Below are 21,239 nucleotides of genomic sequence, written 5' to 3' on the forward strand. Positions count from 1 at the left end.
AATGTGGACCACATCTTAATAGAAATATCAGCTCACACCTCTCTTGCCATTCACAGTTACTGAAATCAAGGAACATCCCCGTGACAACTGTGTACATGGAAAAGGAATAAGACGACAGTATGGTATTTTTATTTTCTTTGAATGTGAAATAGCATCTGGAAATGAGGAGTCAGCACCATGCACCCAGCCAGCTCTTTGAGGCTCACTGATAAGTCCGCCACAGACCACAGTTAAGTTGTTTTATTCAGTGGGAACGACTGAACTAGGCAAGCTACGAGTGGTTTACATTATCTGCATGGTCTCACTGGGGTCTACACAGAGATACTACACAACACTCATTTCTTTTATTCGTCCTAGAAACCTTCCTTACCCCCTTCTATATCACATGCCAGTTTGACCCTATGCTGTGTCCTTGTCACTCTCAATTTATCCCCACTCTTTTTTTATTTTATATCTGAAAACCCTGGCCTAACCAAAGCTTTGTGGTTAGAATGCTTTGATTTACCTTACTAAAGAGAACTATAATTTAGCACCAAATACTCATGAGGAATTATAGCTCTGCTGACTGGCAAATCATTTGCCAAGGCAGATTAGTTTAGCTGCATAAAACAAATATCCACCTGCACATTCTAGCACTAATCAGGGCGTGAAATTAAACTTTTTATTCAGTGGGAAATAACTGCTGCAAGGCGGCGATTTAGTATGGGAAGCAAATATTAAGGTCAGCCTATTCTCTCTGATGTTTATAGTATATATAATAAGGGGGAAGGCATGGAGCACCAAATTCTGCTTTTAAGTCTATGAAACTAAATACTTCAATGATGCAATAACAAATTTTCCATTTGCTTTTATAATTGCATACATTTAATGGAGCAAAGTGGCTAAAATGAAAAATTAAAAGAAGAGTAGGGGTGAGTTAGTGAAGTACCTAAAGCCCGTACCAACCATAGAAAAAATTGCAGCCAAAAGCAGGTGGTGAGAGTAGAAGAAAGGAAATCAAGGTTTGTGTGTGTGTATATATATATATATATATATATATATATTAATTACACACACACACACTGATTCCAGCAAACCCACAAACTGAAGGGAAAAAGTGATTACGATGTAGTTAACTTAAACCACTAAGTAGTCATTTAAAATGCAAAAAACCCCTGCAACCCTGTATTTAACAACCAGCTGCTTTATATAATTATACTTATCACAGAATCATACAAATGTTGGGCTGGAAAGGACCTGGAGAGATCATCTAGGCCAGCCTCCTGTGCTGATGCAGGACCAAGTAACTCCAGACCATCCCTAATAGATGTTTGTTTAGCCTGTTCTTAAAAACATCCAGTGATGAGGATTCTACAACCTCCCCTGCAAGCCTATACCAGAACTTAACTACCCTTATTGTTAGGCACAGCAGGAATCAACAGATATCAGCGTTTATTTTTAAGCATTTTTAAAGATTTTTATCAATTTAATTTTCACAGTTGCACAAAATTATGGGTTTTAAGATTCTTTTCTATTTTTACATAAATTTTCACAGTTGCAGTAAATTATGTGGGGGGAGTCAGGCAATTATTTAATGACAGTAGACATGGAGATTCAAAAACTGAAAACCTGAGAACCATTAAAAAACAAACTGTCAACATCAGGTCGAAATATATGAAGTAAATATCCTTAAATCAAACTCTAATACTTTCTCAGGCAACATTTTTTTTTACTGCCTAGCTGTAAATTTCAATTATTGATGGAAGTATTTTTTCCCTCCATTTGTGTGCCTACGGTGAAATTGACGTTTATTGACATTTACCAATAATCTAATCCTTCCAAGCCTACTTATAATTAGAAAGTTTTTCCTAATATCTAACCTAAATCTCCCTTACTGCAGATTAATCCCATTACTTCTTGGCCTACATTCAGTGGACACAGAGAACAACTGATCACAGTCCTCTTTATAACAGCCCTTACCAGATTTGAAGACAGTTATCAAGTCCCCCCTCAGTCTTCTTTCTCAAAATTAAACATGTCCAGGTTTTTTTAACTTTTTGTCATAGGTCGGGTTTTCTTAACCTTTTATCATTTGATGACTGTCTCCAATTTGTCCACATCTTTCCAAAAGTGGGGCGCCCAGAATTGGACACATTACCCCAGGTCAGACCTCACCAGTGCTGAGTAGAGCAAGACAATTATCTTCTGTGTCTTACATATGATACTCCTGTTAATACACCCCAGAATGAGATTAGACTTTTTTGCAATGGCATCACACTGCCTACTCATACTTAAGGCTATGTTTTAGTTACGAGTATTTTTAGTAAGAAACATGGACAGGTCACGGGCAGTAAACAAAAATTCGTGGCCCGTGACCGTCCATGACTTGTACCATATAGCTCCGACTAAAACTTGGGCCGCAGAGGCTGCTGGTGCTTGGGGGGGGGGGGAGGCGGCGTCTGGGGGCTCCACAGGTGCTGGGGGTCATGGACCGGGACCCCTGCTGGTGCTGGGGGGAGGCGGGTGATGGTGCGCGGCCCGGGAATCCTGCTGGTGCTGGAGGAGGGGAGGGTTGGCAGGCTTCCTATCCGGCTCCTTTTGTCCCTGCAGCTCCTAAGTGGAGGGAAGGCCATGGGGGGCTCCATGTGCTGCCCCCACCATGAGCTCCAGCTCCGCAGCTCCCATGGGCCGCGAACCGCAGCCAGTGGGAGCTGCGGGGGCAGCACGCAAAGCCCCCTGGCCCCTCTGCCTAGGAGCTGCAGGGACATGCTGGCCACTTTTGCAGAGCCACCACCACCACCGAGGTAAGCACCACCCCACACCCCAATCCCCTTCCCCAGCCCTGAGCACTATTATGCCCAGATCCTTTTCAGCAGTACTACTGCCTAGCCAGTGAGGGCTAGTCTACACTGGCAACGCTTTAACGTGGCTTGTGTAGTCACAGCAGAGCGCTGGGAGCGCTCTAAAAAACCCACCTCCATGGGCTTTTCTACACTGGCGCTTTACAGCACTGAAACTTGCTGTGCTCAAGGGGGTGTTTTTTCACCCCCCCCCCCGAGCGAGGAAGTTGCAGCGCTGTAAAGTGCCTGTGTAGACAAGCCCTTAGTCCCCATTCTGTAATTGTCCATTTGATTTTTCCTGCCTAAGTGAAGTACTTCACACTTGTCTTTATTGAATTTCACCTTGTTGAATTCAGACCAATTCTCCAATTTGTCAAGGTCATTTTGAATTCTAATACCGTCCTCCAAAGCGCCTGCAACACCTCCCAGCTTGGTGTCATCCGCAAATGTTATAAGCAAATTCTCCACTCCATGATCCAAGTCATTAAAAATATTGAATAGTACCAGATTCAGGACTGACCCCCCCGGGACTCCACTGGATACACCCTCCCAGTTTGACAGCAAACCACTGATAGCTTCTCCGCGTACAGTCTTTCAACCACTTTCATAGATTCTAAGGCCAGAAGGGACACGGTGATTATCTACTCTGGCCTCCTGTCTAACACAGGCTACAGAACCTCCCCAAAATAATTCTTAGAGCAGATCAGTTAGAAAAACCTCCAATCTTGATTTAAAAATTGTTAGTGATGGAGAATTTACCATGGCCCTTCATAAATTGTTCCAATGGTTAATTACTCTGTTAAACATGTATGCCTTATTTCTAGTCTACATTTGTCTAGCTTCCAGCCATTGGATCGTATTAGACATTTCTCTGCTAGACTGAAGAGCCCATTATTAAATATTTGTTCCTTGAAGGTATGTCTACAATGCAATAAGCACTCAGGCACAAGCCTAACCCCACTTACATCTACAAATGAATCGTGCTAACCCTAGGCTTGGACATGCGACCCTGCGGGAGTAGAGAGTCCGAGCCAGAATCAAGCTGGGACACAAGGTCAAGTCCTATTGCTCTGCAGTGTTGGCGCAACCCCGCTTGACTTGTGTCCTGGGAGTCCACCAGAAGTCGCTAACTTCCTTAGTCCTCTCTATCCCAACAATCTCCAATTGATTCAACTGAAAACAGAAGCTACCCCCCTCTGATGGACAGCTGCAGCTCAGTGAGTCAGCGTTAACCCTTCTATTGTCTTCTGATCACTGAGTTGCAAACCCATCAGAGAGCCTTCTGTGTTTGCAATGGAGACTGAACAGAACAAGCCTTCTGCAAAGTGTGCTGCTTCATGGTCATGGGAGCACAGCCAGATTTTGGTGAATCTCTGGTGTGAGGCCAGTAAAACTGTGGACTTTAGTGAAGTACCAGGAATGATCACGCATACCAGCAAATAACTAAAAAGCTGGCAGCTCTGTAAATTCTCCGGACTGGTGACTAGTGCAGGGAGCGGGTTAAGTGGCTTAAGAACAGGTACCGGCAGACCAGGGACTAGAACAGTACCTCAGGCAGCTCACCAACCTCATGCCCGTTTTATGAGGAGTTTGACCAGGTGCTGGGAACTGTGCCCAGCATGGAGCCAACCATGGTGCACGACAACCTGGTCAGCCAGGATGGTGCCCTGCTGTTCCCTGAATCCAGGCTGGTAACTGATGGGAGTCAGCAGCAGGCTCCAAGTGAGGAGCATGAAGTGACTGTTTCTGAAACCAGTCTCAGATCAGACTGTGGGACAGGATCAACAGGAACAGCTCTTTGATGCCTCTTCCCCACCCACATCCCCCAAGGACCACCCCTCTGCCGAGCCTGCAGCAAACCCAGAGGAGACAGAAGCCAACCCTGAGCCCAGTAAGTTTGACTCCAATTTAAAAGTTTATTATTACAGTAATGGGAGGGATTTCCGCTCTAAGAACTAATGCAAAAGTTATGAAAGGCCCTGGCTACCAGTGTGTATCTGCTCATGGCAGATTGTATCATAGCACCTTGGTGTCTCCCCTCCCCCACCCATGTGGAGCTCAAACCGGCAACCACGAATTCCAAACAGTAAAGCAGTGATTCTCAACCTTTTTTTTTATTATTATTATTATTTGTGGACCCCTTTGGAAATCTATTGTCTGTGTACACTGCACCCTTGCTATAACACTCTTGATAACAACAAACCTTTGGATATAATGGACCTGGTACCTGGATCCCACCTCCAGTCCCGGGACTGGAGAAGCTGTCAGCTCCCGCCGCAGGTGCAGCGGGTCTCTTTTGCTATGAAGAACCCCTGGCTATAACGAATAAACGGCCTGGATCCCGAAGGGTTCATTATAGCAAGGGCGTACTGCATATAGCTGAATTCTGTTCAGTCCATTTTCAGTCTAAGGCTATGTCTACACTACAACTTACCTCAGCAAAATTTATGTCACTCAGGGGCTGTGCATATTCCACACACAGACACACACACGGCCCAAGTGACATAAATTATGTCAGCATCAGAACTAGTGTGCTCGTTGGGGGTGGATTATGTCAACGGGAGAGCTCTCCCCCCCCCCCCCCGCCATCGGCATAGAGCAGCTACACAAGAGATCCTACAGCTGCATTGTACAGCTGTGCCACTGTAATCTCTCTAGTGTAAACACAGCCTAAGTCTTTTGCAGACCCCTTAAGACATAGTCCATGGACTCAGACCACAGGTTGAGAACCACTGCTATAAAGGACACATTTATAGAGCATTTTTACTTGAAAAGCTCGAATGTTTGCTAGGGCCATTTCTAGTTCTTACAATTAATAACCTTACCCTTAAAGTTTGCCACACTGTAACTGCTCAGTGATCTATGGAGCGAAACAGAGAGAGAGAGAGAGAGTGTGAGTGAGTGTGTGTGTCAAAATCATTTCTTCCAAGTACGACTGGGGTGTCAATTTTTGTCCAGAAATGTGCCATCAACAGGGAGGAGGAAGGCTCTGGAGTGCTGTGTATTTGCGTGCAGACATAACAGGGTAAGCTAACGCAGCATCCTGTTAATTCCTTCATGAATTCTAACACATGCTGGTTGCTGATAGCTGCAAACTCTTCCTGAAACAGAAACTCCAGCGACGAAGTCACATTGCAGGGAAAAGCATATTTTCCAGGGCCACCTCGGTAGCTGATTAGCTCACTCCACTCACAGATGTGCTGTTCAGTCACTATACGTTTGAATACTTCAGCTGCGTATAGTGTAGATTTCCCAACAACAGCTTGGAATAACATCTCCTTTTTCCAAGAGGGCACCACAAACAACACTTATGTCCTCCAAAACATGAAAGGCCAGAAATGATAGAAAAAGCCTTTTGTTGCAACTGCACTTCTCGCTACCCCAGACAATCCAATTACTTATGAAATTTTTATAAAATCAAAAAAAATGTATAATTTTTAACTTACCATGGTCTCTGCACTTCTGGAACTGTGATTAACCAGGTTGTATCCAGAGAGATTCTGTGGACAGAAGCATCCCTTTCACAATATATTTTGGTTCAGTTTTTAAATGTAACATTTTATGTCCTTGAGATTCCACAAGAATTAATTCTATGCTCCTCCACTGCGCTATTTTAGACAATAACCCTCTATTGCTTGTCCTATTTCAGGCCCCTCAATCTCCACTGGCTGCTGTACATCCAGAATTTGACGCCTGGCCCAATAAACCTTTGTGGACAATTCCAGACAGAAGCGTTTCTGGGATGAAGTTACGGTCGAAGTTCTTGAGAGGGCTGACAAGCAGTCCAAGACCAGCAGCAGAGAGATGAAAGACTGGAACAGCAGCATGCTGAGAGGCAGGTGGAAAGGCTGAGGCTTGCTGCCCGGGGGCAGGACAGGTTTTCAGCTATGGAGCAGGCACTTGCAACACAGTTCCTAGAACAGGAATGGTGGCTAAGGGAGGAGGACAGAGCTCAGAGAGCACTGTTTGAGTGACTCATCTCCATCCTGGGTGGGGAGCACCGGCTCCTGCTGCCTCTCCTACACCATGACCTGATCTCCCTGCAATGTAGCTTCAGTCTAAAAATACCTTGGGCAGCCCATGCATTCAAGCCCCATAGGCAGCAGGGCAGAGCAACTAAACCCCCTGGAGCCTTCCTTCTTGAACCCCTCTCGTGTGGATACCTCCACCCCCAGCCTGGCACCCAGTGCACAGAAAATGGGGAAAGAAGCGAATGGAGAACATGGAGACAAGTAGCGGTAGGGGGTTTAAGTCATGTTTGCACTGTTTCCTGCTTTTTTATATTTTTGTTTTGGAAATGTTCTTCTAGTACTTGTTTTTGGGTGTTGTAATGTTAGCTGGCCTGCATAGCAATAGGCGACTGTCGTACAGTTTTAACACGTTTACAAATAAAGCTTTTTATATCATCAGGAAAGTTTATTGCTATCAGTGCATCACCTCTTACAATCATGATTTGAGATAAAGCTAAAAACATGATCAGGAGCAATTATACATGACTAAGCAACACTATTCCTCTATGCGGTTAGGTACAGCAATTCACATTTCAATACCTTCCTTCTATGAACCTACACTGTGATTCATGCCACCCCCCAATCCAGTATTCAACATGTCATGCATAAGTATATTGCATGGCAATCGAGCAAACATCCCCCAAAATCAATTAGCCCCTTTCCCCACACAAGCACATTCGTACGGGTGCTATTCCCCCTCTTCCACTGGGCTGTGCAAGGCCATAATGTAAGAACTCAAAGCATCCCCGACCTCTGTTGCCCGTTATCTCAAAGCCAGCAATTACCTCCAGAATATCTTGAATGCCCACCACTTTGGAGTAAACCACATGCCTGATTGCCTCAGAAACCTCTGCTACCACTTTAACCACAGTCAACTCTCCATCATCAAACTGGTAGACAACAGACCTGTAGCAGTATGAGGTAGCCAGCTTCCAGGAGGTTATACCAACCCGCTTCTGGACAGGCAAGAGTGCCTCACGTGTGCGTCTTTACACTAGAGAGTCAGGGCAAGCTGCTCACAAAGGTCCAGAAACGTAGCTTTCTTCATGCGAAAGTTCTGGACCTACTGGTGGTCATCCTAGGTCTACATGACAATGTGATCCCACAAGTCCGTGCTTGTAGTCCTGTGCCAGATGCACTGGTTTACGTAGGGGGCATCAGCGGCTATGCTGATTGTACTGAGCAGCGTCTGCCATGCCAGGGTACTGTTCCTCCTCTGCCTCCTCCTCCATGATGAAATCCATCAGGTGCCTTTGGTGAGTCAGAAAATGCATGGAAATGTCCACCAGCATCTCATGGAAGCTCTGCCCGTTTCCTGACACAGGAGTGAAAGTGCAAGCAAGAGAAGTTCTTCAAAAGGTTGGCTCCAGTATCTCGGAGTACACAGGCCAAAATGACTGCTCGGCAGGCTGTTCAAACTTCCTGTAACATGCAGGGAGGGCAGTAAAGATTTCCCACAGTGCATCATGGTCAAAGTGGCCACATTTCAGGAGGGTGCTAGGGACTCTGGGATATGTTTGCTTTGACTCAGGTCAGCACGCTGCAGTGTGGACACCAGAGCCCCAGGTTCAAGCCCAAATTTGACAAATCTTAACATAGGGTTAAGAATCAGTGTAAATGCTCAAGCCCAGGGTTCGCTAACCCAGGTCAGCTGACTCAAGTCCCACTAACCCTGGGCTTACACTGCAATGTAGACTTACTGTAAGTAGGTACTTACAAATTGTAATCAAGTCATCCCTTAGCCTTCTCTCTATTAAGCTAACTAGACTGAGCTCCTTGAGTTTATCACTATAAGGCATGTTTTCTAATTTTTTTAAATCATTCTCTGAATCCCCTCCAATTTATCAACATCTCTATTTAATTGTGGACACCAGAACAGGACACAGCATTCCATCAGTGGTCTCACCAATGCCAAATACAGAGGTAAAATAACTTACTTGAGATTCCCCTGTTTATGCATCCCAGGATCTCATTAGCTCTTTTGGCGACAGTGTCATACTGGGAGCTCATGTTCAGCTGATTATCTACCACGACCCCAAATCTTTCAGATTCACTGTGTCTCAGGATAGAGTTCCCCCATCCTGTAAGTATGTCCTACATTCTTTGTTCCCAGATGAACACATTTACATTTAGCCATACTAAACCACACAGTTTGCTTGTGCCCATTTTAACAAGCAAACTAGATTGCTCTGAATCAGTGACCCATCTTCTTCATTATTTACCACTCCCTCAATTTTTGGGTCATCTGCAATCTTTATCAGTGATGATTTTATGTTTTCTTCCAGGTCATTGATAAAGATGTTAGATAGCACAGGGCCAAGAAATGAGACTCTTGGAAAGAGATCTGCTCAATGATCATTCCCCATTTACAGTTATATATCAGTGAGCCAGTTTTTAATCCATTTAATGTGCTCCACATTCATTTTATATTGTTCTAGTGTTTTAATCAAAATGCCATGTGGTACCAAGTTGTGCGCCTACATTATAGTAATTTCATCTAGACCACATTTCCCTAGTTTGCTGGTGAGACTGTTCCGTGGCACTGTGACAAAAGCCTTACTAAAATCAAGATCTATCACGTCTACTGCTTCCCCCATCCACCAGGCCAGTAACCCTGTCAGAGAAGGTAATCAGGTTGGTTTGGCAGGATTTCTTCTTGACAAATCCATGTTGGCTATTCCTTAGAACCCTTTTATCCTCCCAGTGCTTACAAACGGATTGTTTAATAATTTGTTCCAGTATCTTTCCAGGTATCAAAGTTAGGCTGACTGATCTATAAATTCCCAGGTGCCCTTTGTTCCCCTTTTTGAAGATAGGAGTTATGATTGCTCTTCTCCAGTCCTTTTGGTACCTCACTTGTCCTCCATGAGTTCTTGAAGGTAACTGCTAATGGCTCCGAGATTGCTTCAGTTAATTCCCTAAGTACCATAGGTGAATTTCATGAGGCCTGGCCAACTTGAATATATTTAACTTATCTAAATATTCCTTAATGTGTTATTTTCCGGTTTTGGTTTGCGTCCTCCTTGTAGTTAACATTGATTGGTGACCCAATATTCAATGCATAAACCTTTTTAGTGAAGACTGAAGCAAAATAGGCATTAACCATCTCAGCCTTCTTGATGTCATTTGTTATTAGCTCTCCTTCCCCACTTTCCTTCATCTTTCTCTTGGTCCTAATGTATTTTAAAAAAAACTCTTCTTATTGTCTTCTATGTCCCTTGCTAGGCTAAAGCACAAAATAAATTACATCTTTCTGATTTTGTCCCCACATGCTTGTGCTATTCGTTTTGTGTTCCCCCTTATTAATCGCTCCATGTTGCCACTTTTTGTAGGATTCCTTTTTGTTTTTCAGGTCATTAAAGAGCTCCCAATGGAGTCATATTGGCCTCTTACTATTCTTCCTATCTTTCCTTCTCATCGGCATAGCTTGCAGTTGTGCCTTTAATACTGTCTCTTTGAGAAACTGCTAGCTCTCCTGAACTCCTTTATTCCTTAGATACACGTCTCCTTATGTTTCCCTTGTCTTGGATACTTGGTATTCTCTATCAAAATGAAAACAATGCAAGCATACTACTAGGGAAACTGTAAAAATCAATTTATCTAAAATAACTATTAAAATAATCATTAAGTTCTGGGATATGAAAGGTGTAGTCCTACCAACACCCAAGCTAGAAGTCGTCTATACAAACTGGACCACCACAGAGGCTAAGAATTCGAATGTCTGTTTCCACTGCAAATGCCTTTACTAAGCAGCCAGAGAAAAACAGTTTATCAGCTCAGGATTCACTTTTCTTTTAAGATCCAAATCATGCTGGATCCTGCTTAGCTTATTGGCTGGCTTACTAGGAGGAGGTCAAAAGTCACTACAAATCTAGTAATCATCAAATTTAAGGAAACATGGGGTTTTTCTGGCAATGCAATGATAGCATGTTCCCATAGTTGCTGTAAACTATACGCTATGGTCAGAGAATACAACAACATACTTTGAATTTACACAGCACCTTAATAACACCAACAACTACTATCCCTAGCTCTTACATAGCATTGTTCATCCATAGATCTCAAAGTATTTAACGTCCTGGAGGATCAATGCTAGTACAGTCAATGGGGGATGAAACAAATGTGTATTTATTAAACAGTCCTGGAAGAGGTCACAAAGGCAGAAGCTGCTGAAAAGGCTAATGGCCTGACATTCTTATGGCAGTAAAGGGTATTCAGCACCTCCAAGGATCAGGCCTTATATCTCTCCATTCCAGGGAAGGGAAATGTTAATTTGTATGTGGAAGACAGAATAGATCAGTGAAGAATGCCAGTATCAACATTTTCCCATCCACAAACCATGGCAGGAACGCCGGTGGGGAGAGATTGCCTCATTCACATATAGTGAAAACCAGAAGGTAAAACTTAAATCTATATTAAAATACTGCCTGCAGAGGCATTTTAAACAGGATCCTAAATTGGTCAGGTACAGCTCCATGCACTGCTAATTAAATACAATTGAAGTTGTCACTAGTCCATTCAGGAAAACAGATGCTGCTTCACAGAGCCTTGATATTTTTCTTAAATACCTTTCAGAATGAGGATCAAAAATATGAACTCTTATAAAAAGGCCTTTATTGTATTTTTATAGCATATTACATACCTTGTAACCATCATTTTGTTAAGTGTGACTGTCAGTTTTATTTTCTGTCCCTTTTTTCCTGGCTATTTACAAGCTTTGTAAGAATCATTCCTTAATTAAGTCTAAACATAGTTTCATATAAATGGATTCCTGGAATTAAAAACGTTCAGACTTAAGAAATGATTGTTACGGAGACTGTAACAGGCTGTAAAAAAAAGAATGCCACTTTAAACAAAGATTTCTCATTTTAATTAAAAAGATAATCATCAGAACATTCATACACTTAAAAGAACCATTTGAAGCTACTTTGAAAAAAATATCTACTATTCTATGCAGGCGTACATAGTTTAGTTTATATGACATTTAATCAAAGTCTCAGCTGAGCCTATTACATTTATTCTTTAAGTACTGTATCTAGATTTTTAAACAGTTTATTCAAATAGGGAAGTTACTTATTGAACTCCTCATTCTTAGTACTTTTGAAAATGGTTACGACAATAAAATTCCATATTCTTTAACCAAAAAAACAGCTTTATTTAAAACAAGAAGTTTTTTCAAAAACTAAAGGAGCATATGTGATTCTCCTCTAAGCTTATGCAGTAATAGGGCACCGTATCTCTCATAACTTAAACCCTATGATGAGTGCTGTTTTATCCAGAGTATTTAAGAAACACCACAAAATGGATGATGGGAACACAAGTAGATTGCAGTGCTATAAAATCCCTCCTGCACTTGCTACAGAGCACTGGCCTATACAATTCATGCTGCTTTTATACCTTACAATTATACAGCAGGTTTCATCCAAAAGGGTCCAAGAGAATCCTTACAAGATTAGGTTGATGCATAAACTACAGAGAGGGAATCATTTAACTCGCCACTAAAATATCTCTGAGGATGGGCTGCTTAACAGTACACAACAATTTAGGATTGTAAGTGAATATTATGTCCACTTGAAACTGTAGGAGTAATTTGGGTAGGTAAGTAGAATGTCATTACCTAAAATTAATTAGATAATATGTATTACATATGATCAGACTTATCTAATAAATTGATACAGGCTGGATGCATCATAAATATATCATTGAAAAGTAATCAAGCTAATATCAGCCATCAGGGACAAGGGCTTCCTTTCCTCTGCTATCCTCATCGTCTCAAAAATAAAAAAAAGAAACCCCCAAAAATGAGCCCACTTCGTTTTTCAAAATGTCAAATCTATAAACTAATTTCTGACACACAGAAAAAAAATAAGCTCCTGTTTTTACACAAGGCTTCATTTCATCCATTAAGTGACCGGATGAGGTTTCAACATAACATTTCCCATCACTGGCTAGGTGTGAAAACACCACCAAAATGAGCATGCATTTCTTCCTGACATCTAGTGGCTTAGCAATTGGTCCAATGTCATTACTGACGATGAAGCACAAAACATTTTAAAAATGAAAACCAATTTTACAGACAGGGACAGATACCACCACCTACAGACCTGTTTTCAAACAGTAATTACATGCGCCTCTGCAATCAAAACAAAAATACCAGAAGCCGGGTAGATAATGGGTCTGGTCATTATGAAGAGTTTCTCAATATTTGATATGGTAAGGCAAACCTTGGCGCTTGTGAAAGATGCTGTGTAAATCAATAATTAATTGCATGGCCCACTTCAGCCCAATCTATGACCCAGTCAGTCAGTCAGAGTGATGGTATACCAAGCATATCATCCACTTGGACATACAGGAGAGTATACTGTGGATGATCTGCCACTGGATGAACTAGAATGCATCTTCCCAGATCTATGTAGGTACTTATATGGCTGCCATCACCACTATATCTAAGCACCTCCCAAGCATTTAGAGATAGAGAAAAAAAAAAAAACCAGTTTTCCAACATGGCCTGGTTGGCATGTACAATTGCCCCTTGTACCTCCTCCAAAAAACCTGCTCTATGCAGAGCCCCCATAATCAGGGATGTGAGAAGAGCAGAAGACCCCAAGAAGTCCAATTAGGGACCTTGCTTTGCCGATCTAATTACAGTGGGAAGTGCTCAGAAACTATAGTGAAGGGTGCCAATATAACAACCCTCTCCCCCCCCCCCCCCAACAGATATAAATAAGATAAGAACTTAAGAATGGCCATACTGGGTCAGACCAACAATCCATCTAGCACAGTAGTCTATCTTCTGACAGTGGCAGGTGCCAGATGCTTCAGATGGAATGAACAGAATAGGGCAATTATCAAGTGATCCATCCCATCATCCAGTCCCAGCTTCTGGCAGTTAGAGGTTTAGGACACACAGGGCATAGGATTGCATCCCTGATGGTCTTGGCTAATAGCCATTGACGGACTGATCATCCATGAACTTATCTAATTCTTTTTTGAACCCACTTATACTTTTGGCCTTCACAACATCCCCTGGCAACAGGTTGACTGTGTTGTGTGAAGTAGGACTTCCTTTTGTTTGTTTTAAACCTGCTGCCTATTAATTTCATTGGGTGATCCCTGGTTCCTGTGTTATGGGAAGGGGATAACACTTCCTTATTCTTTCTCCACACCATTCATGATTTTATAGACTTCTGTCGTATCCCCTCTTATTCGTCTCTTCCAAGCTGAAAAGTCCCAGTCTTTTAAATCTCTCATCATATCAAAGTTGTTCTATACCAGGGGTAGGCAACCTATGGCACGCATGCCGAAGGCGGCACGCGAGCTGATTTTCAGTGGCACTCAGACTGCCCGGGTCCTAGCCACCAGTCCGGGGGGGTCTCTGCATTTTAATTTAATTTTAAATTAAGCTTCTTAAACATTTTAAAAGCCTTATTTACTCATATAACTAAACTATTGTTGTATGTAATTATAGACTTATAGAAAGAGACCTTCTAAAAACGTTAAAATGTATTACTGGCACACAAAACCTTAAATCAGAGTGAATAAATGAAGACTCGGCACACCACTTCTGAAAGGTTGCCGACCCCTGTTCTATACTCTTCTTTTGTTGCCCTTCTCTGTACCTTTTCCAATTCTAATATATCTTTTTTGAGATGGGGCGACCATAACTGCAGGGAGTATTCAAGTTGTGGGCATACCATGGATTTATATAGTGGCATTATGATATTTTCTGCCTTACCATCTATCCCTTTCCTAATGGTTCATAACATTGTTAGCTTTTTTGACTACCACTACACACTGAGAACTATCCAGGATGACCCCAAGATCACTTTCTTGAGTGGCAACAGCTAATGTAGACCCCATCATTTTGTATGTATAGTTGGAATTATGTATTCCAATGCCCATTACTTTGCATTTATCAGCACTGAATTTCATCTGCCATTGTGTTGCCCAGTCACCCAGTTTTGTGAGGTCCCTTCAGAACTCTTCGCAGTCAGCTTTGGACTTAACTATCTTGAGTAATTTTGTATCATCTGCAAATTTTGCCACCTGTTTACCCCTTATTTTCAGATCATTTATGAATATGTTGAACAGCACTGGTCCCAGTACAGATCCCTGAGGGACACCGTTATTTACCTCTCCCCACCTGAAAATGGACTATTTATTCCTACCCTTTGTTTCCTATCTTTTAGCCAATTACTGATCCATGACAGAACCTTCCATCTTATCCCATGACAGCTTATTTTGCCTAAGAGCCTTTGGTGAGGGACCCTGTGAAAGGCTTTCTGAATGTCCAAGTACACTATATCCACTGGATCACCCTTGTTCACATGTTTGTTGACCCTCTCGAAGAATTCTAATAGATTGGTGAGGCATGATTTCCCTTTACAAAAGCTGTTTTGACTTTCCCCAACAAATCATGTTCATCTATGTGGCCAATAATTCTGTTCTTTACTATAGTTTCTACCAATTTGCCTGCTTCTGAAGTTAGGTTTAGTGTCCTACAATTGCCAGGATCACCTCTGGAACCTTTTTAAAACTGGCATCACATTAGTGATCCTCCAGTCAACTGGTACAGAAGCTGATTTAAGTGATAGGTTACATTCCAGTGTTAGCAATTCTGCAAATAAAAGTCTCTCTTCCCTTCCAATCTAGAAAAGAAAATGCTTAGTTTATCATTTTTCTTGTTTGATTGCTTTTTTTGTTTGTTTGTGTGTCTTGCATGTCTGTGTGTGAAGAACTCTTTTAGGGAAAACTAAAAATCAAAGCACTCTGTCATTTATTCCTCAATGCAGTGAAGTCCTTGGTCACTCGGCACTCAGAGTGAGTTCAACAGTCTATGGCCTATTCCTGTGAAAGTTCTCTCCCCCACACTGACACGCCTCTCCCAATTCATTGATGTTTCATTGTTCCAGCAGAACATAGCCAGGCTGTGGTCATGGAGGGTCAGGTATTCCATCAGATAGCTAGGGTCAATACCATGGAGGGCTCCAAATATCAGGTCAGAGACCTTGAACTGGACTCTTTATTCAATAGGGAGCCAATGCAGAAGCAGGAGCATCAACATGGTGCTCTGTACTACTAAGTAGACACTTGGAATTTTTTCAAGGTGCAAGACTTCATGACTCCTAGTTACAATGAGTTGTAATTATCAAGCCTAAAGGTCACAAATGAGTGGATTACCATGGCCAGATCTATATCCAACAGGATATGGCACACTCTTCTAGTCAATCACATATGGAGAGGGCATTTTTTTGCTGCCAAGGATATTCTGACATCCAATATCTTTTTAACCTCTTCAGCCTGAGATTCCATAAACCTGACAAAAATACAAAGAACTGGCAAAAGAATTCAATGATCTGAACAGAAACAAGAGATTTAAAAACAGATACCAATACTACAAGATAAAAAACAGAAGCTAATTAAGAGTTTAGACTTTCTACTACCTTTTGAAGTGCAAATGAAAGCCAAGATTTGTATCTAGTTTTTCAATATTTCCACGTTGGGCATAAATTTTGAAAGCATAGCTGTATTTTAGGTTCTTTATGAGTAAAGATTTAATTCTGTGCCACTGAATCATTAATCCACAACAAATAAACTTTCAACAAATGTTGCCAGTCACTTGAAATGTATTCTTAGAAGCAGAACAGTTTAGAGCATCTAAAATTAGCATTCAATTAAGCTGGCATCACTGTTTGGTTGGAAAATAGCATCAAGAAACTGAAGCAAACAATCTAGAAATATCAACGATAAAAAAAGGAATATAACTGTTGTTTCATTTGGTGTATTATCCCAAATCTAAACAGACCAGTCACATTTGAAAACGGATTTGGCTACTGATGCCCAAAGTTATTTTCTGTGCCACAGGCCAATTTATAAACCAAGACAATATAAAGGCTCTTTACATCCACTCTATTAACAAGGATATATAGCAGGAAAACATAACTGATTAAAATGTCAATATATACAATTCTGCACCCAGGATAAAAAGGGTCATAAGGTGGGGAAAAAAACAAAAAAACTATGGCGAGCAGATGTGCAGATAAAACTAATACACCCCACACACTACATACAGAACAAAAACTTCACCTCTCCCAGGCACCAGTGCTTGATGGGTCACCTCTTACCACCAAATCAGGCCAGAAATCTTGTTTAGAATCTCTAGGACCACCAGAGAATTGCAAACATACCTGCAGGTGCCCTCCTGCCACATCTGCAGGTGACTCCCTGTCCCCCAGCGCAATGTCTCTTGTCCACATGCTCTTGCACCCAAATCCCAGCATTTAACCCCACCTCCTATAGGTAAGCCCTATTCCCATCACAAGCATCCCCCAACCCAGCCAAAAGATACCCCAAGCCCTACTACTTGTCTCACTAGGTACTGCCAACACCGGCCAAAGATCTCAGTGCAACTTTACAAAGACTCAGGGGTCGTCGTCCCATACCAGCACTCACCGTTCCTCCAAGACCCCTGTCTCTCATACTCCAGAACTTGCCCTCTTCCTGACTCAGCAACCTGGCATATTTCCCCACCCAATTCTACCCTAAGTGCCCCCCATGCTTCAACACTCAGGAGTCTCAGAGGGTGAACACCAAATACCTTCTTCACCATCACCACCTGCTCCTACACCCTCAGGTGCCCACCCATCGCCTCCCCTCCCCCAATACTACCTTCCCCAGGCCTTTGCCTCCCACCACTCAGCACACACACACACCCCGCATGCCCTGTTCCCCAACCCTTTATCCCCCCCACCCTCTGGTAATCCCACAGCTTAGCCCTCACCTACCCCCCAGATGCCTGACTCCCCAAAACACTTACCCCTCCCTTCCAGGAGCCCCCCCCCCTCCTGTGACCCAACAGATACCTCTCCCCCAGCCCTCCCATAGGTCAGCACGCCCCCTCCCCGCCCCAGGTGTCCTCCTCCTCCTCCCCCCCACTTGCCCCCATGCCCCCTCCCCCAGCCCTCCTATAGGTCAGCACGCCCCCTCCCTCCCCCAGATGTCCTCCTCCTCCCCCCCCCACTTGCCCCCTCCCCCAGCCCTCCCATAGGTCAGTGCGCCCCCCCAGGTGTCCTCCTCCTCTCCCCCCCACTTGCCCCCATGCCCCCTCCCCCAGCCCTCCCATAGGTCAGCACGCCCCCTCCCTCCCTCCCCCCCAGGTGTCCTCCTCTCCCCCGCCACCTGCCCCCATGCCCTCTCCCCCAGCCCTGGCCCTCCCAAGCTCAGCGCCCCCCCCATCACTTGCCCCTCCCCCTAGTCGGCCCCACACCCGCCCTGTAGCCCACCAGGGGCCCCGGCCCTTTGCCCCCCGGTACCGCCGCCCCTCACCATGAACTTCAGGGCCTTCTCCTGCAGCACGGCCTCCGCCGGGTCCATAGTCCCGCCCCGCTGCTCCGCCGCCGGTCCGGGGCCTGGGCCGCCCCCTCCCTCAGTGCCAGGCAGGCCGCAGCCAGCGCAAGCAGGAACCGCCGCTTCCCCCGGCAGGGCGCACGCGCCGCCCGCAGACCCACGGGAAATGTAGTCCCCGGCCGCGGCCCAGGCAAGCGCCTGGGCGGCACAGCGGCACTACAGCTCCCGGCATGCCGCGCGGCGACAGCCCATCCCGGTCCCGCAGCAGCTCTGCGCATGCCAAGCCGGAGGGGGGGCAGCGGTGGCTGATGGGAGATGTAGTCTCTTAGGGGCTTTAGGTGAGCAAGTCTATGCAGTATCACAGGGGTCAGCCACCTTTCAGAAGTGGTGTGCCGAGTCTTCATTTATTCACTCTGATTTAAGGTTTTGCGTGCCAGTAATACATTTTAACCATTTTAGAAGGTCTCTTTCTAGAAGTCTATAATATATAACTAAACTACTGTTGTATGTAAAGTAAACAAGGTTTTTAAAATGTTTAAGACGCTTCATTTAAAATTAAATTAAAATGCAGAGCCCCCCCGGGCCGGTGGCCAGGACCCGGGCAGTGTGAGTGCCACTGAAAAAGAGCTCCGTGCCTCCTTTGACACGCGTGCCATAGGTTGCCTACCCCTGCAGTATCACTACAAGGACTCCCATGCATCTGCTGATCTTTCTCTTCTTGGCCTGGCTCCTGGAGTCATGTGATGAGGGCGGCCCTTGGCGGCTTCTTATTTTTTTTTTAAGGAAGTTTCTAGCCCTGGTGGTTGCAGAAGGAGGTTGCAAGCGGGGCCAGGTGTAGCTTGATGGCTCATGTGCCCACCCAATGTTTGTCTCTGGGTTTTGCCAGGCCTGACTCATAACTTTTTGATGCTCCCAAGTTAGCAATTCCCCATTATCCTCACTGTCTTCACTGCACTAAGGCCCAGCCCCCCATTACGCTAGGCGCTGTACAGACATAGAACAAAGAACTAGTCTCTGCCCCAAACAGCTTGAAATCTACAGCCAACAGGTGGCTACAAGCAGACCGACGGGGAGCAGAAGGAAACAACGAGACGACGCTGGTCGGAGTGCTGGGAGGCTGTCTCGCAGCACAGCAGGCATTGCGCTTTTGTAGGGAGCTGTTGCAGCGAAGGAGGGTTTTAACGGAGGGCGGTGAGTAGGTTTGTAGAGGCTTATGCCGTGCTCCTCCCGAGTGCGAGAGGTGGTATAGGAGACGTTAACAAGGGGGTGACAAAGGCTCGAGGCATTGGCAGAACAAAGACAGAAGTAGCATGTGGGAGATGACAGGTAGGGTGGGGATAGACCACAAACGGCCTTGTCAATGAAAACAAGTAGCTGCCGCTGCCTGGGAGGTTGTGTCTGCAAGTGACCCAGTGTGGCACTGGGATACGACATCGTGCCCAGGGCCTCCCTGCTCCATGGCTGAATGGGTGGAGTGCTTGGGAGCATCATTTGCTATAGGGTGGGGAGAGGCAGTTGCTTTTTCATAGCTCCTCACCAGCCCATGCTGCAGTGCCACAGTGTCAGCACCACCCTCGTTTCCCCCTGGCCAGGCAGGAAGCTGCAGCAGTAGCATGGGCCAGAGCTGACCACAGAGTGAGTTAGGCCCTGATCTCTGCCCCTGGCCGGCCACCAGTGAGACATGCCCCAACATGCCCCCCCTCCCCGGGATAGGACCAGGCTGCCTCCTCCCTGCCTCCCTCTGAGATGGGACCAGCCCGGTAACCCCCCATGACCAGCCCCATACCCCTGAATTTTTCTGAAATGATGCCCCTGTCGGGGAGGGATGGTTAAGGCGAGTTCTGCAGCCTAGTGCCAGGCCACAGAAGATTTCAATGTCAGTATGGTGCAACCCACAGCTGCTGAGAACTCCACTGCAACAGCAAGGATAGAACTAGAGCCTTGTCATCTGAGCTAAAAGGGAATCTCTATTGGTCGCAGAAGAGTATAGGGCCTACGACACACAGCTGAGCAGTTCTGTCAATGTAGCTAATGCAGACAGACTGCGCTGGAGGAAAACTGTGCTTGTACTGCTGTGACTTACCCCTGTAATACATTGATGAAACCCTCTCTTCAGTATTTCACACTATTGTGTTTGCACCCATGCACGCAACATCACTGGCGTCCACACAATGCCACACTGCATCAGTGGAAGCATGGTGCAGTGCAGGTAAGTATCCCAGAGGCCCTTGCACGGCCACCAGGCTCCCTGAATTGTGGGCAATTTTCATGGCATGTTGTGGGATACCTGCTAACTCGGAAAGGAATTTGGGGAGCAGACATCACCCACTCATCATCCCTGCTCTTTCCCAGTATCCTAGGACTGAACTGTTGCCCCTGCCATTTCCAGACTGCTCCCCGCCACGATGGATGAGGCCCAGAGGAATAACCATTCCTGTCCATTATGATGTCAGATTCTGCTATATTGGACTGGCCCCAAGGTGCCAGCTAGAACAATCGCAAGCAGAGGAAGTCGCCAGAGGAGAAGACCTGCTTTGATGCCAGTCAGGTATTCCTGTTCGATCAATTCTCAGAGCAGCAGCAGCCAACATGCACTCAATGGTGAGACCAGATTGTTATGGAGACGGTGGAGGAGGAGCAGTCGCTCCAGAACTTCAGGATGCAGGTGGTCGGATTCCTGGAGTAGCATATCAAGTTTGCCCTGGCCCTGGGGCACCCAAACAGCTTTACTCAGTTAAAAAAGAAAAAAAGAAGAGGTTGTTAACTACTTGTGTAAGGACTTGTCTTCACTAGAAAACTAGGTCCTGTTAGAACATGACTTTGAGGAGCTGTGGTAGCTACGACTTACCAGTTGTACTGAGGTAGCACCTGGGAAGCTCGGTCATGGCCCAGGACCCCACTGGGCTTGACTCTGTACAAATACAGAAAAAGTCAGTCCGTGCTCCAAAGAACTTACAGTAGAAGTAACATAACAGGATGTTAAACATGACTTCGCAGTCGGTGTAGACCAGGGCCGGCTCTAGCGTTTTTGCCGCCCCAAGCAGCAAAAAAAAAAAAAAGCCGC

The 21,239-nt window shown here is 44.8% G+C and overlaps 1 protein-coding gene across 9 annotated transcripts in view; it reads right to left on the reverse strand.

Moving 5' to 3' along the window:
- BTRC (beta-transducin repeat containing E3 ubiquitin protein ligase) overlaps positions 1 to 18,291 on the reverse strand; it is a 158,898-nt gene extending 140,607 nt beyond the window's left edge. For 5 of the 9 annotated variants that reach the window (XM_026650884.1, XM_026650882.1, XM_026650879.1 and 2 more), the window contains exons 1-2: positions 18,155 to 18,291; positions 6,266 to 6,319 (exon numbers count right to left, since the gene is read on the reverse strand). In XM_026650884.1, coding sequence (XP_026506669.1) covers positions 6,266 to 6,319; positions 18,155 to 18,202 — 102 coding nt within the window. In that variant the 5' untranslated portion in view covers positions 18,203 to 18,291. The remainder of the gene's footprint in view (positions 1 to 6,265; positions 6,320 to 18,154) is intronic. The other 4 variants (XM_026650888.1, XM_026650887.1, XM_026650881.1 and 1 more) reach the window with 1 other exon arrangement.
- Between the last annotated feature and the right edge of the window lie 2,948 nt (positions 18,292 to 21,239).

Source organism: Terrapene carolina, unplaced genomic scaffold (assembly GCF_002925995.2).
Source record: "Terrapene carolina triunguis isolate 2854851 unplaced genomic scaffold, T_m_triunguis-2.0 Scaffold95, whole genome shotgun sequence".
Lineage (NCBI taxonomy): Eukaryota > Metazoa > Chordata > Testudines > Emydidae > Terrapene > Terrapene triunguis.